General features: G+C 39.9%; 1 protein-coding gene across 1 annotated transcript; it reads left to right on the top strand.

Moving 5' to 3' along the window:
* Window positions 1–3,085: 3,085 nt before the first annotated feature.
* LOC133901728 (protein ENHANCED DOWNY MILDEW 2-like) lies at window positions 3,086–17,004 on the top strand. Its single transcript, XM_062343186.1, has 19 exons — window positions 3,086–3,242; window positions 3,345–3,850; window positions 3,933–4,029; window positions 4,469–4,516; window positions 4,606–4,769; window positions 7,112–7,208; window positions 7,298–7,393; window positions 9,085–9,332; window positions 9,425–9,508; window positions 9,583–10,041; window positions 10,312–10,456; window positions 10,545–10,646; window positions 11,214–11,306; window positions 13,366–13,407; window positions 13,930–14,040; window positions 14,371–14,442; window positions 14,520–14,638; window positions 14,773–14,845; window positions 14,936–17,004. The coding sequence occupies exons 2-19, from the start codon at window positions 3,435–3,437 to the stop codon at window positions 16,706–16,708; spliced, it is 4,239 nt and encodes a 1,412-aa protein (XP_062199170.1). The 5' UTR covers window positions 3,086–3,242; window positions 3,345–3,434; the 3' UTR covers window positions 16,709–17,004.
* The last annotated feature ends 2,785 nt before the right edge of the window (window positions 17,005–19,789 follow it).

Below are 19,789 nucleotides of genomic sequence, written 5' to 3'. Positions count from 1 at the left end.
GAGGATTTGGTACTAGGCATTCTAGCTTTTAACTATTTTATTTCGCCACAATGGACAGCAGTCAAACATGAGACCTCACCACTACACACATAATGCGTAGTGCCTTACCACCACACAGCTGCCTTTTGTGATTAGAATGTTGGAAATATCTTTTTACCCTCTCTTTACAATGGAAATGCCTATAAAAGGTGACGATAGTTAAAAACTGTTGTAATAGTATTTGTATATTGCAACAATTTATCACTCGTGGTGGTAACAAATTTATATTGGAATCAATTTCTGAAATGTTACTATATTAGTATGTCGTAGTAATACACAAATACTTATTACTAGATGACAAGAAATCATGGCAGTAAAAATGAGATAGTGCCACAAAAATGAAACACTATTGCAACAACTTTAAAATGTAGCATATAGTCTACTTAATGCAATGACTATTTTACTGTTGCAATATAGAGCGATCTCTTGCAATAAAAGTTGAAAATATGGCAATACTAGATATTATTGGCAAAGATTGATTCACTACTACAATTAGGCCAGTTTAAGTAGATTCGGAACAACTTGCATAGAGATTATTACAGTCGGGTCTAGAGCTGACTATGGTACTCATTATCATAATCAGTTCGAGCAAAGTATCGAAAGTGATAATTATATTATCATAGCCGGTTCTTAATTGCATGGCCATATTTGACAACCCCAGTAAAGAATCAACTATGATAACGATTTCTATAGGTGAATTTTTGAAACCGCCTAGGATCACCTTTTTGGAACTGTTTGGGATTACATTTCTTTTGCAATGATTTGCTTGTATTACACCAAACTAGATTGCTAAAGCATGATTAGCAAAGATTTATCCAACTCAAGAGTTATAATATCACATGTTCGTCAAGAATGGTCAAGTGAGCAAGCCACCTATAAAGAGAGCGGGTAATCTTGCACAATGTACTACCAATCTGCTCGCAAGTGTGAGGTGGGTTGTGGGGAGTTTTTAGGGTTTGTCATGCTAAAAAGGCCAATTAGATGTCACTAACAGAAAACAAGAAATTCATGATGGCCAAATACCTTCAGGAAAGGTAGTAAAACCGACAAGAATGTATTCTTGATGGTAATTTCTGACGGGTGGCCAGAGGGTGCCCCTAGAATGTACTGCTGATGGGAGCCGGAATACCCATCACAAAACTATTTCCTGACAGTAATTCTCCCCATCAGGAAACCTTCTACTACTAGTAAAAAATAATGATACACATGCATATCTGCAATACATACTTATCAGAGTATCTCAAGAAAGTTTATTTCAGAACAAACAAAGACAACACATAAATCTGGTTCAGTACTCACTACACAGTATGCAGATCAAAATTTGAATTGAACATCTACACAGCATGTAGTTTTGTAACATTAAAGCTACAACAAGTTTAAGCAGTGAAGCATCAGGATGGAATAAAGAATAGAACAGAGGCATTCACCTTCCAGATTTCAACAACCATTTTTCTGTCTACTCCAGTTTGCACATATGTCACTGCGTCGTCTTCAGCATCGCCCTGGACCTCAGCTTCTACCTTGTGCAGTACCTTAGGACACCACAACACCCACTGCGATTTAGTGACTAACTGTTACCTCCAAAACCTCCAAAAATCACCCCACAAAATAGCAGTACAACAATATATCACCCTCTGCACACACCTAGAATTCAGTCTTAGCATGGCTTCTAACAACATCAGGATCACTCCATATTTTAGTACCTTCGGAAATCAATAAACAAACTATCGAAGCAAGAATATGCACCAATCTCAGCAAAAATGCAAAATTGTGTATTGATCTAAAGCAAGAAGCATCAAGATCATCCCAAGTTTCAGAATATCCCAAGGCTCCACATTACAGAAGAAGAGTAATCTAAAGAAACAGAGCTCCCATACAGAGAGCAAAGACAATTGTGGCTACTCATTGTTAATCCCTACTGTTACATCTTTCTAGGCCTGTGCATTAGGTCTAAACTGACAGTCCAAGCAAGAGATTGAGCTAAAATGATTAAGCATAAGAAGCATGAATAGATAAATTTAAATAGAGCATGAAACCGAGGCATCACATTTATTTGCTTTAATAGAAAAAAACTCCTAATTATCCAAAAAATAACTTGTATGTTTCTATTTCCAATGTGGCATTACAACAAACAGCTAGTGCATATGAGAAACCCACAAAATTACAGCTATGAAGGTTTTGATGTTGTGGAATGCAAGAACCAAATAAAGTCTAATTGCCATCGTTGAAGAACCTTGCATAAGTAAGACAATGATGTCACCATTGCCGCAGGCAAGGGATTGGAAGGGCCGGACACGAAGGGAGCTGCACCGGCGACCATGGCCAGATCTGGGGACATAGCAGCCACTTGAACTCGACTTTGGGTGGCCATGGTGAGATCTGTTCAGGGGTCAGGCACTTGAGCATGCTTTAAGAGCAGTTTTTGGCATTGGACATTATGTCTAATTTTTTTTTCCGAATCGGATATCCCAAATTTAGTTTGATTCAGTCGTGTCGGATTCTAAGTTGTATTTTATATATTTAAATTTTCTTTGCCGAATAAGATACCTGAATTGGAGTCGGATTTCAACACCTAACACTAGTTTCTATAGTGTGTTGCACCCGCCTCATACATCATAGGAGCATATGAGAACAGGTTGTTGGTGGGGTTAGCCTCCTCTTGCCTCCTCCTTGCTACCCATTTGTCTAGACAAAATTGAGGTCTTTGTGAGTAGCTTCAATCATAATGAAATTTTCTGACCTACGCCTTGATTTTGCAACTCATGCTTGCTTGTCCCAACATATTATTTGAGCGCATTATTATAGATATCAATTCATTTGTATATTGCATTAGGGGGGAACTAAAAAGGGACTAATATTTTCCTCATTTTCCGATAGGAAGTAATACGTTCTTCCTATTTTCTTGAGAGCAAGTAATACTTTCTTCTGAAAATACCTAAGATAACATTGATTATTTCGGGCTATAGGCTTGCCATATCGGCCCGGCCCGGCTCAAAACGGGCCCGGCCCAAGAACTCGAAGCGTCCCTCACACCAATATATCTTCCTCTTCGCCACCGCCCGTGCACACGCCGTCGAAACCGCCTACGGCCACAACGCACGCACGCCGCCGCGGAGGAATTCTCGGCTCGCGCGCCTCGTCGCCGCACTCCCCCCTCCCCGTCCGCCCTGATTGGCGTGAAGTGGGGTTGGTTGCTCTTCTCGGTAAGGAAGAACCCTAACTCGCTCGGACGATTCCCTAGTTCTAAGAGTAGGGTTTTGTCCCAAATCAAGTCCAAATCCGTTACCTTTCTCTCTCTCCACCAGGTCGTAGCTGATTTCTTCGCTGGATCCATCCCGCATGGTGCGGTTCGTTCTCCAAGAAGTTTGGGGACGCTAGGAGGCCGCCCAGCAGCCATGATGATGTCCGACGACGACGACGCGGAGCCGCAGCTCAGGACGGTGCAGAGCTACTACCTCCTTGACGCGGCGGGTGAGCCCGTCTCCTTCTCCACCCTGCCGCTCCTGTTCGGGGACGCCGGTGACAACGATGTTCCCGAATGCAAGAAGAGGCTGGTGCTGCGGGGAACTGCTGACCCCGGCATCAAGGTGTACAAGGAGGTGGTCGCCTGGAGGTTGGGCCTCGAGGGGAAGCAGCCTGAGGTTGCGGTGCTCGCAGCAGATGGCGGCTGGATAAACCTTGTAAAGCCAAAGAACAGCTATGAGGAGACGGTGAGGACGGTACTGATCACGGCGCAGATGCTTCACTTCATCAGGAGGAAGCCTGACGATCCTGAGAATAATTTGTGGAATCACCTTCGCAAAGTTTTCGAGTACTCTCCTCGTGCGCTATCTGTTGTTCTTTTTTGTCAGGTGGTGAACTCTGAGACTTAAAGAGTAGTAGTTGTTTTACAGCAAGTTCGATGTTAGGCCCTCGGAAGATGACTTCAGGAATCACCACTCACTGATTAAGCTGTTTGCTGATAAGGATCCAGCCTTATCAAAGTCAGAGGTACATGGCTGGTTCTTGTTATGGACAATTCACAGTTGTGGTTAGCAATGTTGCCTCTAACAACAGTGTGAAGTAATATATAATTTCTGAGAGCTTAACTACATTGAACACACTTCACTCAAATTTTCTAAGCTGCATTATGCTTACTGTTCTCTTTCATTTTGCCGACAAACCTCTCTCAGCTTGCCTGGGCTTTTCTAACATTATTCCCTTAAGAGTTGTAGTATTTCATCTACTGTCCTGGATTTTTCAGTATTTAAAAAACAATGTTTGTTTCTTAATGCTTAACGGCTTAGAGGCTTAGATGATAATGACCTGTTGATGGATTGATCTTCACATAATGCCAACTAAGGGGCTTTTCTTCCTTACTCTTAACTCACTAACTCACTTTAGTTACATTTGTAAGGTGATCTGATTTCTTATAATGATTATTTGACAGGTTTTGCGAGTACTTATTGAAGCAAGGTCTAGGAAAAATATCATTGAGGTATGTGTGGTGTTCTGCATTTTCTTCAAAATTTTGGAAGAATATTTAACCACACATTAACTATTTCTCTTAATTATTTTTTCTACTAGGTTGGTGCAGATAATATTGAGATCAAGCAGCCGTTCATTGCTGATGATGAGGAAATATATGGGATGGTTGCTGATGACAATAATAATGAATCTGATGAAGAAGAGGATGAGGATTTGTTTGATTCAATTTGTGCCATATGTGACAATGGAGGAGACCTGTTATGGTAGGTACAATCCTCTATATGATTGATAAATATATATTCTCTTTGAGAATGTAGGCACCTTGAAGTTTAGATAGTACTTAGTTGTTCATGTCTTGAATTGAACATACACAACATAACTATGATTCAAATACAATTTTTAAAATTTTTTGTCACCTTGAAGTTTAGTTAGTGCTTAGTTGTTCATGTCTTGAATTGAACATGCACAACATAACTATGATTCAAATACAATTTTTTTAAAATTGCAATGTGCTAGGTGGGTGGCAGGGTGCTGCCTAGCACCTAGGGTGCCTTTGGTGTCACCTAGGCTGCTGGAGTTCATGAGGGGAGGAGGGGGAGGACGGGGGAGAAGAGGACGGAGTCTGTGGCTAGGAGGTGCTGGTGTTCTGTGCCGGCTCATGGATTTTTTATGGGCTGTGCTGGATGCCCTAGGACCTTTGAGACACGGTGATTTTTCCCATATTCAGAGGGGCAAGGCAGCCTACCGAATACCTAGGCACGAAATAATGATATACGTGATAGGGTAGGGGTAGTGCCAATTGAAGAAAAGCTTATCCAACATCGGCTAAGATGGTTTGGACATATCCAACGGAGGCTTCCAGAGTCACTCATACATAGCGGGATACTAAGGTGTGCTAATAATGCGAAGAGAGGAAGGGGTCGACCAAACCTAACATGGGAGGAGTACGTAAAGAAAGACTTGAAGGAATGGAATATCCTCAAAGAACTATCCATGAATAGAAGCGCATGGAAGTTAGCTATTCACGTGCTAGAACCATAACTTATGCATCAATCTTCTTGTACCATTATTATTTTCACTATTTTACTATTACTACTACCTTAGTTTTATTATCATCTTTTTAGTTGGATCACGTGGGTTTCATATCTAGTCTACCCTAACTTGCTTGGGACAAAGGCTTTGTTGTTGTTATTGTTCAAATGAAATTTATCTGCTGTTAGATATAAGAAATTACGTGCAGTTGTCAATACTAAACTTAGGCAGGCCCATATTACATGGCTACCTGCAGGAAGATCATTACCTAATGTTGGGCTGTGAACTGATAGTTAACATTAACACCATAGAGCTGAAACAGAAGTGCTGCAATAAGCATATGATTTATGCAGGATTAGGCACTGATGTGAAATATGCATCTAACAGGGAAAATAATATCCATGATTCGAAATTTTATGTATTGCTATTAAATTAGATCATCTGAGTTAGGTAGGCTTTCAGTATCCATGATCTGAAATGTTTTGTGATGAAAATTCCAGCTCTGCTATCGCTGATATGGAATGAAATTTGATATATTGATGTGCACCGTACTCTTAAAATTTCTATTACTTTCTCATGATTAGAGAGAAAGATGTCAGATATTGCATTTGCTATTGTGGTACGTGAACCATAACTATAAGATAGATCAAGGGATTCTGTTATGCATAAACTTCTCCAGAAGTTCCTTTTTGAGATCCTAACTAGTTTTGCTTGTGGAGGCGCTTGACTGTAAACCATTGATTCCGTAGGTCACTCTTAAGAAGCCACTACCATCCAGTTTGCAGTGAACTGCTTTATAGTTAAGACTGCATTCCCCAACTCTGTGTTATTTTCAGTAGCTGAGTACAAGCTGATTGAATTCCAATTTTTCCCTGATGTGCCAGACTTTGTTAGTCAGAGTCATCTGTGGAACAATCACAAGCTTATACATTCTCCAGCTGCAGCATGTGACAGCTATGTTCCTGTGTTTGTCAGTTTGAAAAGTTTGGAATTTACTCTAATAAGAGTTGTATTAGGAATAAGAAGGCTCATGGAAGTAGGAGACGTCAACGCTCCAGCATCCATCTATAAATTTTTCCATATAGCTTTGGTTAATCAAGCAAGAGGTTTAGTTCTCCGATCCAATTGCTATCTCAATTCAATTAGAGTTTCTCAGGTTCCTAGCCCCTGCCTTTTGCCTTCACAGCACCAGCATGCCGGTGACTCATGCGCCCGACCACTCGCTCATACGACCTTAGAAGCGAAGCTCGGTCACAACATCCTTAGATGCATATTATTTATTTATAGTCTGTGGTTGTGAATGTATTGTGCATGCTTTATCCTTTGTTAAAATTATTGAATACATTACTAAATTTCTGATGTTTTATGATTATAATTCCTCTTACTGTTCATACTTTCCTTGAAACCGCTTTGCATAATCTGCTTTCATCAGTTCTCTGTTATGGTTTATTCTTATTTCATTACTCTCAAGTTGAACTTCTTGTGCTTATCAATTAACTAGCCATCTGTTGTCAATATCCTAATTTTTTCTTTTCTTTTATGTGGTCTACTTTTTTGTGCTGTTCTGTTGTAGCTGTGATGGCCCATGTATGAGATCCTTCCATGCAAAAGAAGGAACTGGTGAAGACTCCTATTGTGATACCCTTGGATACACTGAGGCAGAAGTTGAGGTATTTATTGAACCTCTACGTGATGAGCAGATCAAGAACTTGAACTTTTTTGTTTTAGTTTTCTATATTGAAATGTCTCTATTTTTTAGGCAATGAAAATATTTCTGTGCAAGAACTGTGAGTATAAGCAACACCAGTGTTTTATCTGTGGAGTGTTGGAGCCTTCAGATGGAGCAGCAGCGAAGGTATATTGGCATTGCAAAGTAGAGAAGAAAGGGATTTATGCACAAACGCCCCACAAGTTGGGGTGTTAGTCAAAGCACCCCACAACTATTATTTCATCAGTCTTGACACCCGCAAGTGTGGGGACAATTTTGCTTGTGTTTTCCTGTTCATCCTGTGCTGAAATGCCATGTCATTATCACATACGATGGTCGATGGGCGTACCTGGCCTAGTTTTTTCCACTACTTAAAACTTGTGGGCGTTACACTGATGCAAAATCTGTTTAAGTTGTTTTTTCACAAACACCCTAATTTATGGTGTTTAAGCAAAATTCTCTAGGAAAAAATGATTGTTGTGACTATTGAGCTTCAATCTTCTAAACTTCCAATGATTTTCATAAATTTCTATCCATTATCCATTTCACATTAGCGTGATTCTCCATTTCTCCTTGCTGAATACACATTATGCATTTATCCATCACACTATTATGCTGTAAAGTCTGCTCAAGTTGCAGTTTTAGGGTTTCAACCGCTATACAACCAAAACTTTTCACCTATGACTACAACTACAAGGCTAGCGATGTTTCTGAAAAAGGTGAAAAGGCTAGTTGATATTCCGAAATTTGATGAAGTAACGAAATAGTTCGAGCTACGAATATCGGTGCTGGCAGCATCTAGTGATGGCTTGTTTACAAATTAGTTGATTAATCATGGGTAAATACTGTAACAAAGGTGGTTGTGTCTCTATTTTAATGCCCACAGGCATATTCGATGGTGCAAAGTCTTGTCCTGTGGGTAAACGAGCATGAATATGTTCTAGTAGCATTTGCATCCATCTTGCCCATACACCCCTTAAAAGACTTGACATGGGGCAAAATTCGAACTATACCAGTCTCCAAATCTGCATTCTTTGGGCTACACAAACTCACACAAAGCCACTGCTAAGCAGGCCCAGGCTGAAGCCTCGCCCTGTTAATTTATAAACCCTAATTCCCAGTCCTCTCCATTCTGGGCTGCTGCCTAGCAGCCACTTATTGTTGCTGATATAACAGTAGCCATCAGAGGGACCAGTACTCGGAGCTGGACATCGTCTCTTATAACTTCAGCACCCCACGGCAAGATCCAAAGTCCATTGCTCGACAAGCCCAAAACAACAAGACCTACAAGTTTGCTACCCACACCAAGCTACTGTTTTTTTTTTTTTTTGCTTCTGTTTTTCCCTTTTCTTGATGTATCTTAGAGAGGCTTTGTGTTGGTTTATTTGAAAATTACAGGAGCTTTCAAGAGTTCTGGGTGTGATTTCATGTTCAAGAAGTTGAAGCCATGTTTTATGGGAACAAAAAACAATCATTCAAATTTTTTGCAATATTTATTCATTGAAAGAGATAATTCTTGTCAAATTGGGCAAAAGTGTCAGGGCATCCCCCCCCCCCCCCCAACCTTTCGTTTCTGACAGCTATTGGGCTGTACTAGCAGATCTTGTTTAACTACCGTGCCTGATTGCCATCACTAGTAGCATCTGACTATATAGCTAATTACTAGGAAAGCAATTTCTTATTTCCTGTGGCAGCATTCCAAATTGAATAACATTATTGTTCTAGCAGTTAGGAAGTGCATCTCATAAAATTTCAATGAAGATCACCTATTGCTCTACCATTTTCAGTGTGTTTTCTACATCTTCTGTGATTTTGCTAATTCTTGCATCGTTCTTTAGGTATTTCTTTGTAACAATGCTACCTGTGGGCACTTTTACCACCCCAAATGTGTTGCACAACAACTTCACCCTAACAACAGGAATGAAGCCTCAGAATTGGAGAAGAAGATAACAGATGGTTTTTCATTTACATGCCCCATTCATTGGTGCTTTCATTGTAAAGGTTTGGAGGACAGAACGCAAGAACCTTTGCAGTTTGCTGTTTGCAGACGCTGTCCGAAGTCATATCACAGAAAATGTTTGCCAAGGTGCTGCTACGTAAAGAGCTCTCTATCTTGTTTTAAAAAGTTTAGTAGATATAGTCTCACTTATTCGTCTCATACTTGAAATTATTTCGCAGTGAAATTTCCTTTCAAGATATTGAAGATGAGGACATCATCACACGGGCTTGGGAATTATCAAAAAGAATTTTAATATACTGCATGTATATAACATCTTCACTTATTAAATGTTTTATCTGCATTGCTCAGATCACTAATTTCTCATAAACTGTCACAGGGACCATGAGATTGATAGCGAGATTGATACACCTGTCAGGGATCATATAAAGTTTCCAAAGATTGAAAAGATTGAAAAAACAGCAGAATTTATAAAGAAGAAAGCTAAGTCGCTGATTAAGAAGAAAAAGAGGACTTATAGTGAATCGGTTCTTGGTCAAACATCAAAAGAACCTGCGGAGATGACAGACAAGGTTTATTTGCAAGAAAGGGAACAAACCACCAGAAAAGTTCCTGTAAAAATTTCGTCTGAGAACCTTGTTGATAAACCTGAAAAGAAAAAAGCCAAGTTCTTGAAAGAGAAAATACAGGTGAAAACACATATGGCCAAGGATGGTTCTATAAGTAGTCCAAAACCTGCGAAAGAGCAAGAACAAGAGATTGTACCTTTGCCCTCATCTGCTACAAGGAAGATACCCCTGAGTTCATTTCCTACAGTGGACAGTGAAACTGAAAAGAGGTGAGTTACTTGGGTATAACTACTTGGGGAACGAAGTCTCCACTTCACATGGTATGTTACTATGTGTGCAAAATTTACCAGCATGCCTGAGTTCCCTACATGACTATGTTGGTGGGCCTGGAAATTTTTGTTCTTCTATCTTGCACAGCTTCCTCTCCTGTTATAGGTTCATCGTAAGATGATAAAACAATTCTTTGTTTTTATCTTAATGCCATGCATGAACAATCTTTGAAGTCCTCATATTGTTAAACGAAATATTTTCATCTACAGGGTAATTGCTTTGCTGGGAAAAGAAGTCTCTTCCTTGACACTGAAAGATGTTTCAAGAAAGTGCAGGGTACCATCAACTCATGTATACTCTGGCAGGCAAATTGACAGGATTATTGCACAAGGCAAGCTTGAGCGTTCTGTTCAGGTGCTTTCAATGTTTCCTACATAAATTAATGCCAACTTAGCATTTATCCTTGCCATTTTGTTTGACATTTTGAGGATGCCTTTTGTAGGCTGTAGGAGCAGCTTTAAAAAAGCTTGAAAATGGAGGCAATATTGATGATTCTAAAGCAGTATGTGAACCTGAAGTTTTGAGACAGCTTGCAAGATGGCATGTATGTAAATACTGAATATATATTGACCTACTTTTGACACTACTGTTTTTGTTGATCTGTAGTGCAGTGCTGCCATTCTTGCTTTGAAATTTTTGTGTGCACTCTTCCAGTACACTTGTAGCAGATTTCCTATTAGTCTAGTTCTGAAATGTTTTATCATTCTATGTTATGATATATCATGTTTATGTTCCAATTGGTACTTGCTTAATATTCCATTGATACTGTTGTTATTAAGAAACCTGTTTTATCTGAATGTTATCTTCCCAAAGTCAGTAATGGAAATAAGCTTATGGAGATATCATTTCTAATTGGATACATAGCTGAATGGATCTGAGTCCTGGTTGTAATAATTGGACATCATATGTTGCAATCTCACATTTCTCCTCTGTGTTGTAGTGATTCTCTTCAAGTTATTTGCATTAGTAAGCACTTACGTACTCTCTGATTTAAAAATTTTCTTCTGAGAAGATATTGTGATGTTTAGTGGACAGAACACTTTTCACTTCTACCTCACAATGTGATAGTGACCAATCAATTTACTAATTTCTAATTGTTTTCTCCTACCAGAGTAAGCTCAGAGTATACATATCACCTTTTATTCATGGCACACGCTACAGTTCTTTTGGTCGACATTTTACGAAGGTGGAAAAGCTTGTTGAGGTATATTGAAATTCACATATTATGTTGAATTGCATGGGAATGTTGGAGGTTGTCTATGAAACAGTTTATTATATTGTGTTTTGAACAGTAAGTTTTCCACATCTGGTGAGATATTCAACTTTATAGTTTTCCACATCTGGTGAGATATTCAACTTTATAGAAGCCACCATGCCCATAACGTATGTCATGCCAAAAATTAGATGTGCAGAACCCTTGAAAACGAATCTCCGTTCTCCTTCTTGTTTGTGTTGTCTCCTCAAAACACATCTTATCATGTGTTTACCATCCTGGGTTTGCTTTGTGAGCCTTGTAAGCACTTTTGTTTGAGAAAAAAATTAATGAAAAAAAAAATGTTCAAGAAAAGCCTTGTAAGCACTTTGGCATTTGACTGTGCTAAGATGTCCTGTCTCTTGAAATTATTTATTGAGAAGTGCTGCTCTTCTGGATAACACAATCTGCAGACTTTAGAATTAAGAATATGACTGTGGTATAGTTAGTTTATTCACTTTGCACATAGTTTCTTCACCATTCACTATACGAGTAAGGAGTATAGTAAGCACTTGTAAGCACTTTTGTTTGAGAAAAAAAATTAATTAAAAAAATATGTTTGAGAAAAGCTTTGTAAGCACTTTGGCATTTGACTGTGCTAAGATGTCCTTTCTCTTGAAATTATTTATTGAGAAGTGCTACTCTTCTGGATAACACAATCTGCAGACTTTAGAATTAAGAATATGACTGTGGTATATGTGTTAGTTTATTCACTTTGCACATAGTTTCTTCACCATTCACTATACGAGTAAGGAGTGGGCAGATGAGGGAAAATATGAAATGAGAGAAAATGCTGGGGGAGAAGAATTAAATGTTTTGTAAGTGGTTCCCATTCATTACCTACTGAATACCTCTACGTTTCTATAATCTGTTGTTTCTCTTGATTAAATAGTGGGATGGCTATGCGCATCTCTAACTTAAGCAAGTTGTTGAGACTTCTCAAGAATGCAACCTATTAAAAAAATAGAAAACCATGTGCTAAAATTAAACAATAAGTTTTTATACTATAGAGATGAAGACGACGACGTCGACGGCGAGGGCCACGTCATTAGGGTTCGAGTGAAGGATTATACCCCTGGCTTTTAGAAATCGGCTGGGAGGGAGGTCCAATGGTGGATGGTGCCGGTGGTGGCTGTGCCTGCAAGTGGTCGTCTGCAGGTGTGGAGAGGTTTAGGGCGGGCGGGAAGGAGGCTGCGGGTGCTGGGAGGTGCTGGTACTCAGGCGGCTGCGGGGGCAGGTCTGCATGGGTGGTTGGGGTGTGGAGGGAGGGGGGGGGGGGCATCATCAGCCGGTGGTGCAAAAGAACTGCCGGAGAAGGTTGCGTGCAAATGATAGCCAGATGCAGCTAATGGGCAATTAGTAGCTTGTTAATTGCGTCTAAAATTTAAGTCTAAAGTTCAACCACAGAAAAGTGCAACCCATGGGAAAAAAGGTAGCATCCTGAAACGTAAAAATGCAACTTCAAAAAAAGAATGCAACAAAAAGAAATGAAATCTTGCTCTAAAAATGCTACAGATCAAAACATAAAAATATACTTATCTGGATAAAAAAGGAAAAATGGTTAGGGCAGTGCCACTCTGGAACCAGTTTGTGGTTGCTACCTGCTCACCTTCATCATTGGGACCTGCTCTCCTGCTGCTGCCACCAGGGGTGCAGCCATCATTTGCTGTCCGCTTCATAAATGTGAAGGATGGGTGTTGGAAGCTAGTGCATGTGGGCACACGAGAGAGTGGGGTAGCATGCTCAGGTGTCAGTAGATTCTAGGTTTGGTGCTATTGGCTGGTAAACTGAGAGAAACAAGCGTGAGTGGAAGTAGGATTTTGTGGCAGCGGTAGCTCAGGAGGTGAGGGTGCCAGTGTCAGGGATGTGAAACTGTATGGGAACAAGTCATGGGGATAATTTATGAATTTTTTAGTATCTAAGAGGGTGTGTGTACCATAGTTACCCCCTTGAATAATTTTCTTATAATCCGATTTGGTTACGTCATTAACTTTCTGGTTTCTTGGTACAGATTGTTGATAAACTTCACTGGTATGTGGATTCTGGTGACATGGTACGTTTTTTTCCCTAGAATAAGCAGTACATATTTTGTACCATCAATTGGTTATGGCCTCCTTTGAAGTACTTTTTTTAGCTGTTACAAAATTCATTAAATATAACAAAAATTAGTGGTACTGGTTTATGCGTTTGTACATGACCATTGTTTGATATATTCCGTGCTCATGAATGATTCAAGTGGAAATGAGGTGTTACACAAGTTGATTGCAACTATGGTTCCTGTGCTTATCAGTTGCAAAAATGATATGAATAAAATATTTTTGTAAGAAAACCAGGAGTAAAATTGCCTAAAGATGCTTTGTGTTCAATATTGTATAATATGGAGATTTTTCTTGTAAATAATGAAGTTCTCTTTTTAGCCTACCCCAACTTGCTTGGGACTAAAAGGCTTTGTTGTTGTTGGTGTAATGAAGTTAACTTTTTCTCTATGATTCTATGGATAACCACATAAAATCACTGACTCCATTGTTGTCTGTTGCGTTAGTTTTTTAACATCTTAAACTCCATGATCTTGCAGATAGTAGATTTCTGCTGCGGTGCAAATGATTTCTGCCGACTGATGAAAGAAAAACTTGACCATGTTAAGAAAAAGTGCCATTTCAAGAATTATGACCTTATCCAACCACAGGTGAGATTGAAGACAATTGAACCCTTGTTTCTTCGTTTGATTTTTCTTCTGTAATATGAAATCATTGTTTCAATGATTTATGGAATTTTATTTCTTTCTTTCCATCAAATAAATCTCTTAAAGTTAATGCTCTAAATTATGTCCAGTGCTTATATTTTTGTATTTTATGGGCAGAAAGTGCCCTTGTTGGACTTCTAGTTTCCTGTTATTTATATCAGTTTAATTTATGATCATTCTATTCATACAAAGATTCAGGCTTAACTGTTGATCATGCTTAGTTCCACAATGTTTCATGCTTGATGTAATGTGTATGTGTTCTCTGCTTTGCAGAATCACTTCTGTTTTGAAAAGAGGGATTGGATGACCGTGCAGCCCAATGAGCTGCCTCGTGGGTCTCAACTAGTATGTTCTATTTGGACATCATTAGACACATTTTAGTGTATTTTAATAATTATAATCTTTGATTGTTTCTTGTTTAGATTATGGGGCTTAATCCTCCTTTTGGAGTCAAAGCATCTCTTGCGAACAAATTTATTGATAAAGCATTGGCATTTAATCCTAAGCTCATTGTACTAATTGTCCCCAAAGAGACTAAACGGTATGCAGCATGTTCCTTTGGGTAGAATATTGTGTTAAATTTGTTAGATTAACATACTGACATCTCTTTTTTTTTTTTTTTTGGGGGGGGGGGGGGTGACTTGCTCCCTGTGTTCATTCTCTGGGTATAACCAGGTTAGATCAAAAGAAGACACCATTGACACCATATGATTTGGTTTGGGAGGATAGTGAATGTCTTGCTGGGAAGGTAATGAACTTCAATACATTTTACTTAACTTCATTGAGCTTCTTTCTATTCTCTAGTTATTTTTCCGAACATCTTTCTTGCAATTTGCAGGTGTTTTATTTGCCTGGTTCTGTAGATCTGAATGATAAAACTGTTGAAGGTTGGAATGCATCTGCACCACCTCTCTATTTGTGGAGTCATCCTGATTGGACAAAGAAGCACAAAAAAATAGCTGAAGAGCATAATCACGCATGTATAGGGAAGAGAGCTTGCCATATTGAAGAGGTTAATCTATCAGACGATCTTCTGAAGAAAGAAGCTGAATCTTCTGACAAACTAAATGCTAGATCAGGGAAAGAGAAAGAGAATACAGGAAAGATGTCATGCCATCCCAAAGAGGATAATATATCAGATGATCTCCCCACGAGGAAACAAGCTGAGGCTGGCAGCAAATGGAACTCTGGATCAGGGAAAGAGAGATATAATATAGATAAAACTGTATGCAATGTCAGTGGGGCCATTCTGTCGGATGAACGTCCTGCTAAGAAACATGCTAGATCTGAAGAAGAGAAAGAGACTCTAGTGAAGAATGCATTCCATGTGAAAGAGGCTGATAGGCGGGATAACTTGTCTGTGAAGAGAAAAGCTGAATCCACCAGGGAAAAAACCTCTCAATCAGGAAAAGAAAAAGTGAATGGCAGGGACGAAAGCAGGAGCTCAGATAACTGGAGCAGGAAGTGGGCCCCTGATCAGGTAGACAATCTCCCTCCCGAAAAGCAAGTGGAAGTTGCGTACGAGGAAACAAAAGTTATCCCAAGTAAAAAGAGTATACACAAAGAACAAAGACTTGCTCACCGCGAAGATGAAAGAAATGCTCATAGGGATGAATCCAAGAGTGCTCTGAACTATGAGAAAAGAGCAGCTGTGATGTCAAATATCAAGTTCAGGGAGGGAGGGGATTCAGACATGAGTATCTCATCCCCTGATAACAGCAATGCTCGAAGCAAATCCAGGAGCCAGTCCCCTTTTATACCAACTGAACACACCTTTGAGAGGAGAGCTCACCTGGATAGCTACATGAGCGGTCCTGCAAAAGAACCTTTTGTCTCTGCATTGGATAGAGCTACTTATGAGGGCAGTTATTTGGCAAGCAATGATGAATACTATGCACTTAAGAGGAAAAATGATCCTACTTTTTACGTTGAAATTGATAATAGCACAAGGAAGAGTGGCTCCAACATTGAAGACATGACCAAGATTTATGGCTCTGCTCCAACTGGTGGTATGTACAGTTTGCAACCTAGAGGAGATGATGGTAGTTTCTATAGGCGGCAGAACTCAGAAGAGTGGAACACTAGTGTTTCTGAGAGGAGCCCAGTTGCTGACATGCCTATGCAAGGACACCTCACAAGGTATGGTGGACAAGTTGGTGATAGTTACCTACAAACTGGAAGGACCCCACCGGTCACTAGTGTTTCTGAGAGTCCAGTTGCTGATATGCTTATTATGCAAGGACACCTCACAAGGTATGGTGGACAAGTTGGTGATAGTTACCAACAAACTGGAAGGACCCCACCAGTCATAGACTCGCAAGCACAACTAAGAATGCATGGTGCAGCCAGTGCTGATGATTACCTACAGACAAGATACTACTCTCTTGGATCTTCAGCTGCTAGATTTGGCCAGCCTGCTTCTACTACTCACTCTTTTGGTCTCTCAGGTGCCAGTGCACCACGAGGTTCGGTTATGGACAAGTATGCGTATGGGCTTTCGAGTCCAAGTGGACCACAAAACTCAGTTATGGACAAATATACTCCCTCCCTCGACGGAACAAACAACAAGAAACCCACGAGCGTATTGCCTAAACAGTACCCATACGGATGACCTGGCTCTTCTGGTGACGGGTGGCCTCGTATCTGATCCCTGAAGCTTCAAGTTCTCAACGGCATGCAACTTTTGACCTGACCTACCGTGTGTACCATGTTAACTACGTTATTATAATAGAATGCAGGTTGAGCAAACTCAGTCTCTTGAAGTTAAGGTCCCATGGTAGATGATTTTGTTGTCGTTTCGACAATGCTAGCTCATCCAGTATGCCCTTTTTTCTCTAGATGTTAAGAACGATTGGATTGCAAAGAGTAGTGCAGACAAAAACAGATTTGAACTCTTATCTTTTCTCATCGATTAATTGTTGGATATATATACACTACAAAGATGTCTGTTTGAGAGGCATCTCGTCTGATGCCAACGGGCGAGTAAACCTACCTCTCGAAGGGGTGTTTGATGTCAACGGCCGAGTAAACCATCATGATAGCAGTTGATCATATGTTTTTTAACCCTCTCTTTTTTATCAATGCCGATTTATATATATATTATTATGAGAACTTTTTTTGAAGAACCTGGGAAAAAAAATGTGATGAGAGTAATAATGATATGCGTTAAAATTCTTTTTAAAATTTAGTAAAAATAAGGAGAAAATTATACAATATATATTAATTATTATCTTTTTGCAAACTCATACAAGAAATTTTTGTAGAAGGGAAACTAAAAGTGAGTTTAGAGAATAATAGATATATATTGTATACTTTTAAAAACTCTGATAGGAAAAAGAAGAAGTATAAAATATGATCTTGTGTAGATATTGTTCCATTAAAAATCTTCTACTTTATGTTGCTCAGTAGAAGATTTTGAAGATTTTCGAGACGACGACTTGATGTTCTATGGGTGTGTCTTTCAGTCGGTGTCTGTGGAGTGCTTGGTCGCCGATACTTTCGTCCCGCTGCCGTCGTTTAGATGCTATCATTTAGTTTAAGTTTTGAGGTTGTTTAGGTGAAGTCTTTATTCTGTAAAAAGTGAACATTTATTTAATAAAAGTATTACTTTTGCTACTTCACCTATGACGTCCTTATGTGTGTTAACTTTCTGGTCACATATAAGCTGTACTTGGTTTTATCTATTAAAATCGGGTGTGAAAGAGATGGTATCAGAGCCATACTGACTATAGGGTCATAAGCATAGATAGAATGGTCATCCTAAGAAATTACCTAGTTCATCTAAACCCATCAGAGCGTTTCTATAGTTCTCATACTTGTCTCTTGCTATCTATAAGTTTATTTTTTATATCCCATCTCTTCCTTTTTAGATGGTTCGCCAGCTACTTACTGCCCGCAAATCAACCGGAGGACGTCCATCCATTCTTCAACGTGTTCCAACTGAAGAGGAGATTGATGACCCCACTTTCCGGAGTATGGACCCCGTTCCCGACGTCTATGAAAGCGATGGCCTTCATGCTAGATACCTTCCCTGCCTACTATGGGGGATACTTTCTGGACTTGGACATACACAGAAGCCAGTCTACAGGGGAGTTAAGAAACAACTCTCTGGATATGTGGAATGGAAGGTTGAAGTCACTATCTATGATTACGAGCGAAGTCAAGATGAAGGTTTGGAAATTCGAAGAGTGGTGGGCATTCACTCAGCAATGGTCCCAAGAGCAACCTTCACCGCTGGTGTTCGAGATGCAGCTCGTCAAGCCATATCCCGTGTTCGTGATCAATATAACAGCAAGATGGACAACTCTCCTTATACATATTGTTCCCGTAGAACTCGTGGAAGTAATGAACCGTTCGTGAAGAGCCCATTTGGAGAAAACCCCAAGCTACGGGAACAAGTTGCCCTCACTGTGGCCTTGGAAGATGAACTAGACTGCGCTTTATGGGAGTTGGGAGAAGTTCGCCAACGCCTTGCCTTCGTCTCCGCATTTCTTGAGGATGAACAAGATGTCAACCAAGAATGATCTGAAGATGACAAAGAAGGCTTATCTATCCACTCACCCCTGCGCAAGAGGATCTGCCACAACACCCCCGCCATATTTGAAGATGGATCAGTTGATTCCTCCCCCTCAGGGTCTCGCACTAGAGAGGAGTCCCAATAGTATGGTCCATCTATAGGTAGTCTTAGCAATGTTAGAACCAAGCGTCGATGTAATCGTTAAGGATAATAATATTGTTAGTGTGAGCTTTGTTATGGTGCTAAGTGTGCAAGTTGGAGTTTTTGTTTGAGTGCCGATGTGAGTTGTGGAATGCTTTGGCATCTTGTCCATAGACGCATCTTTATTCCTATATAATATAATATAGATGGGTTTCTTTAGTTAAATTATTTTTTTCAGACTTGCTTATCTACTCCTGTTCCCTTCTTCAACCCTAATCAGATGGTTAACACAAGGAGGAGTATTAATACTCAAGAAGCGAACAACAACAACAACCAGAATCCACCCCCGCTCCCTCCAACAACCTTAGAACAACAGATGGCTATGCAAACTTAGATCTTGCAAGCTCTAGCTCAAACCATGGTGCAGATGCAGCAGCAATAGCCAAATCATGTTCCTCAACTGCATCAACCATCAAGATTTAGAGAATTTAAAAGAACTCAACCCCCAGTCTTCAGTCATGCAGTGGAACCTATGGATGCAGATGATTGGCTAAAGAATATAGAAAGGAAGCTACATGTTGCTCAGTGCAACGATAGGGAGATGGTTCTCTATGCCTCACATCAACTCGCGGGTCAAGCCCTAGACTGGTGGGAAGCATACTGCGCTGCACATGAAAATCCAGTAGCTATCACATGGATGGAGTTTAAATCCAGTTTCCGCACTCATCACCTATCGTCTGGAGATGTCCGTCTCAAGAAGGAGTTTATGAGCCTGAAACAAAGATCAATGACTGTAAGGGAGTACGTGACCAAGTTTACTCAGTTGTCCAGGTATGCTCCCAATGAAGTGGGCACAGAAGAAAAGAAGCAGGAATGTTTTCTGGAAGGTCTGAATGATGCCATAGAATATGCTCTACTTCTACAAGAGTTTCCCAATTTTCAAGCAATGGTAAACAAAGCTCTGATGGTTGAGCACAAGCATCGTCAGCTGGATGAGAAGAAGAGGAAGATGTCTTTTCAAGGACAAGGAAGCAA

This window comes from Phragmites australis, chromosome 20 (assembly GCF_958298935.1).
Source record: "Phragmites australis chromosome 20, lpPhrAust1.1, whole genome shotgun sequence".
NCBI classification, from domain to species: domain Eukaryota; kingdom Viridiplantae; phylum Streptophyta; class Magnoliopsida; order Poales; family Poaceae; genus Phragmites; species Phragmites australis.
The sequence above is the reverse complement of the archived record's forward strand: the minus strand, read 5'-3'. Positions and strand labels throughout refer to the sequence as shown.

Bases quoted from the DNA above. Each gene is read 5' to 3' on its own strand.
- LOC133901728 (XM_062343186.1), top strand. From the start codon at position 3,435: ATGATGATGTCCGACGACGACGACGCGGAGCCGCAGCTCAGGACGGTG. The intron at 7,209-7,297 runs GTATTTATTGAA...TCTATTTTTTAG, and splicing joins ACACTGAGGCAGAAGTTGAG to GCAATGAAAATATTTCTGTG. The intron at 10,647-11,213 runs GTATGTAAATAC...TTCTCCTACCAG, and splicing joins GACAGCTTGCAAGATGGCAT to AGTAAGCTCAGAGTATACAT.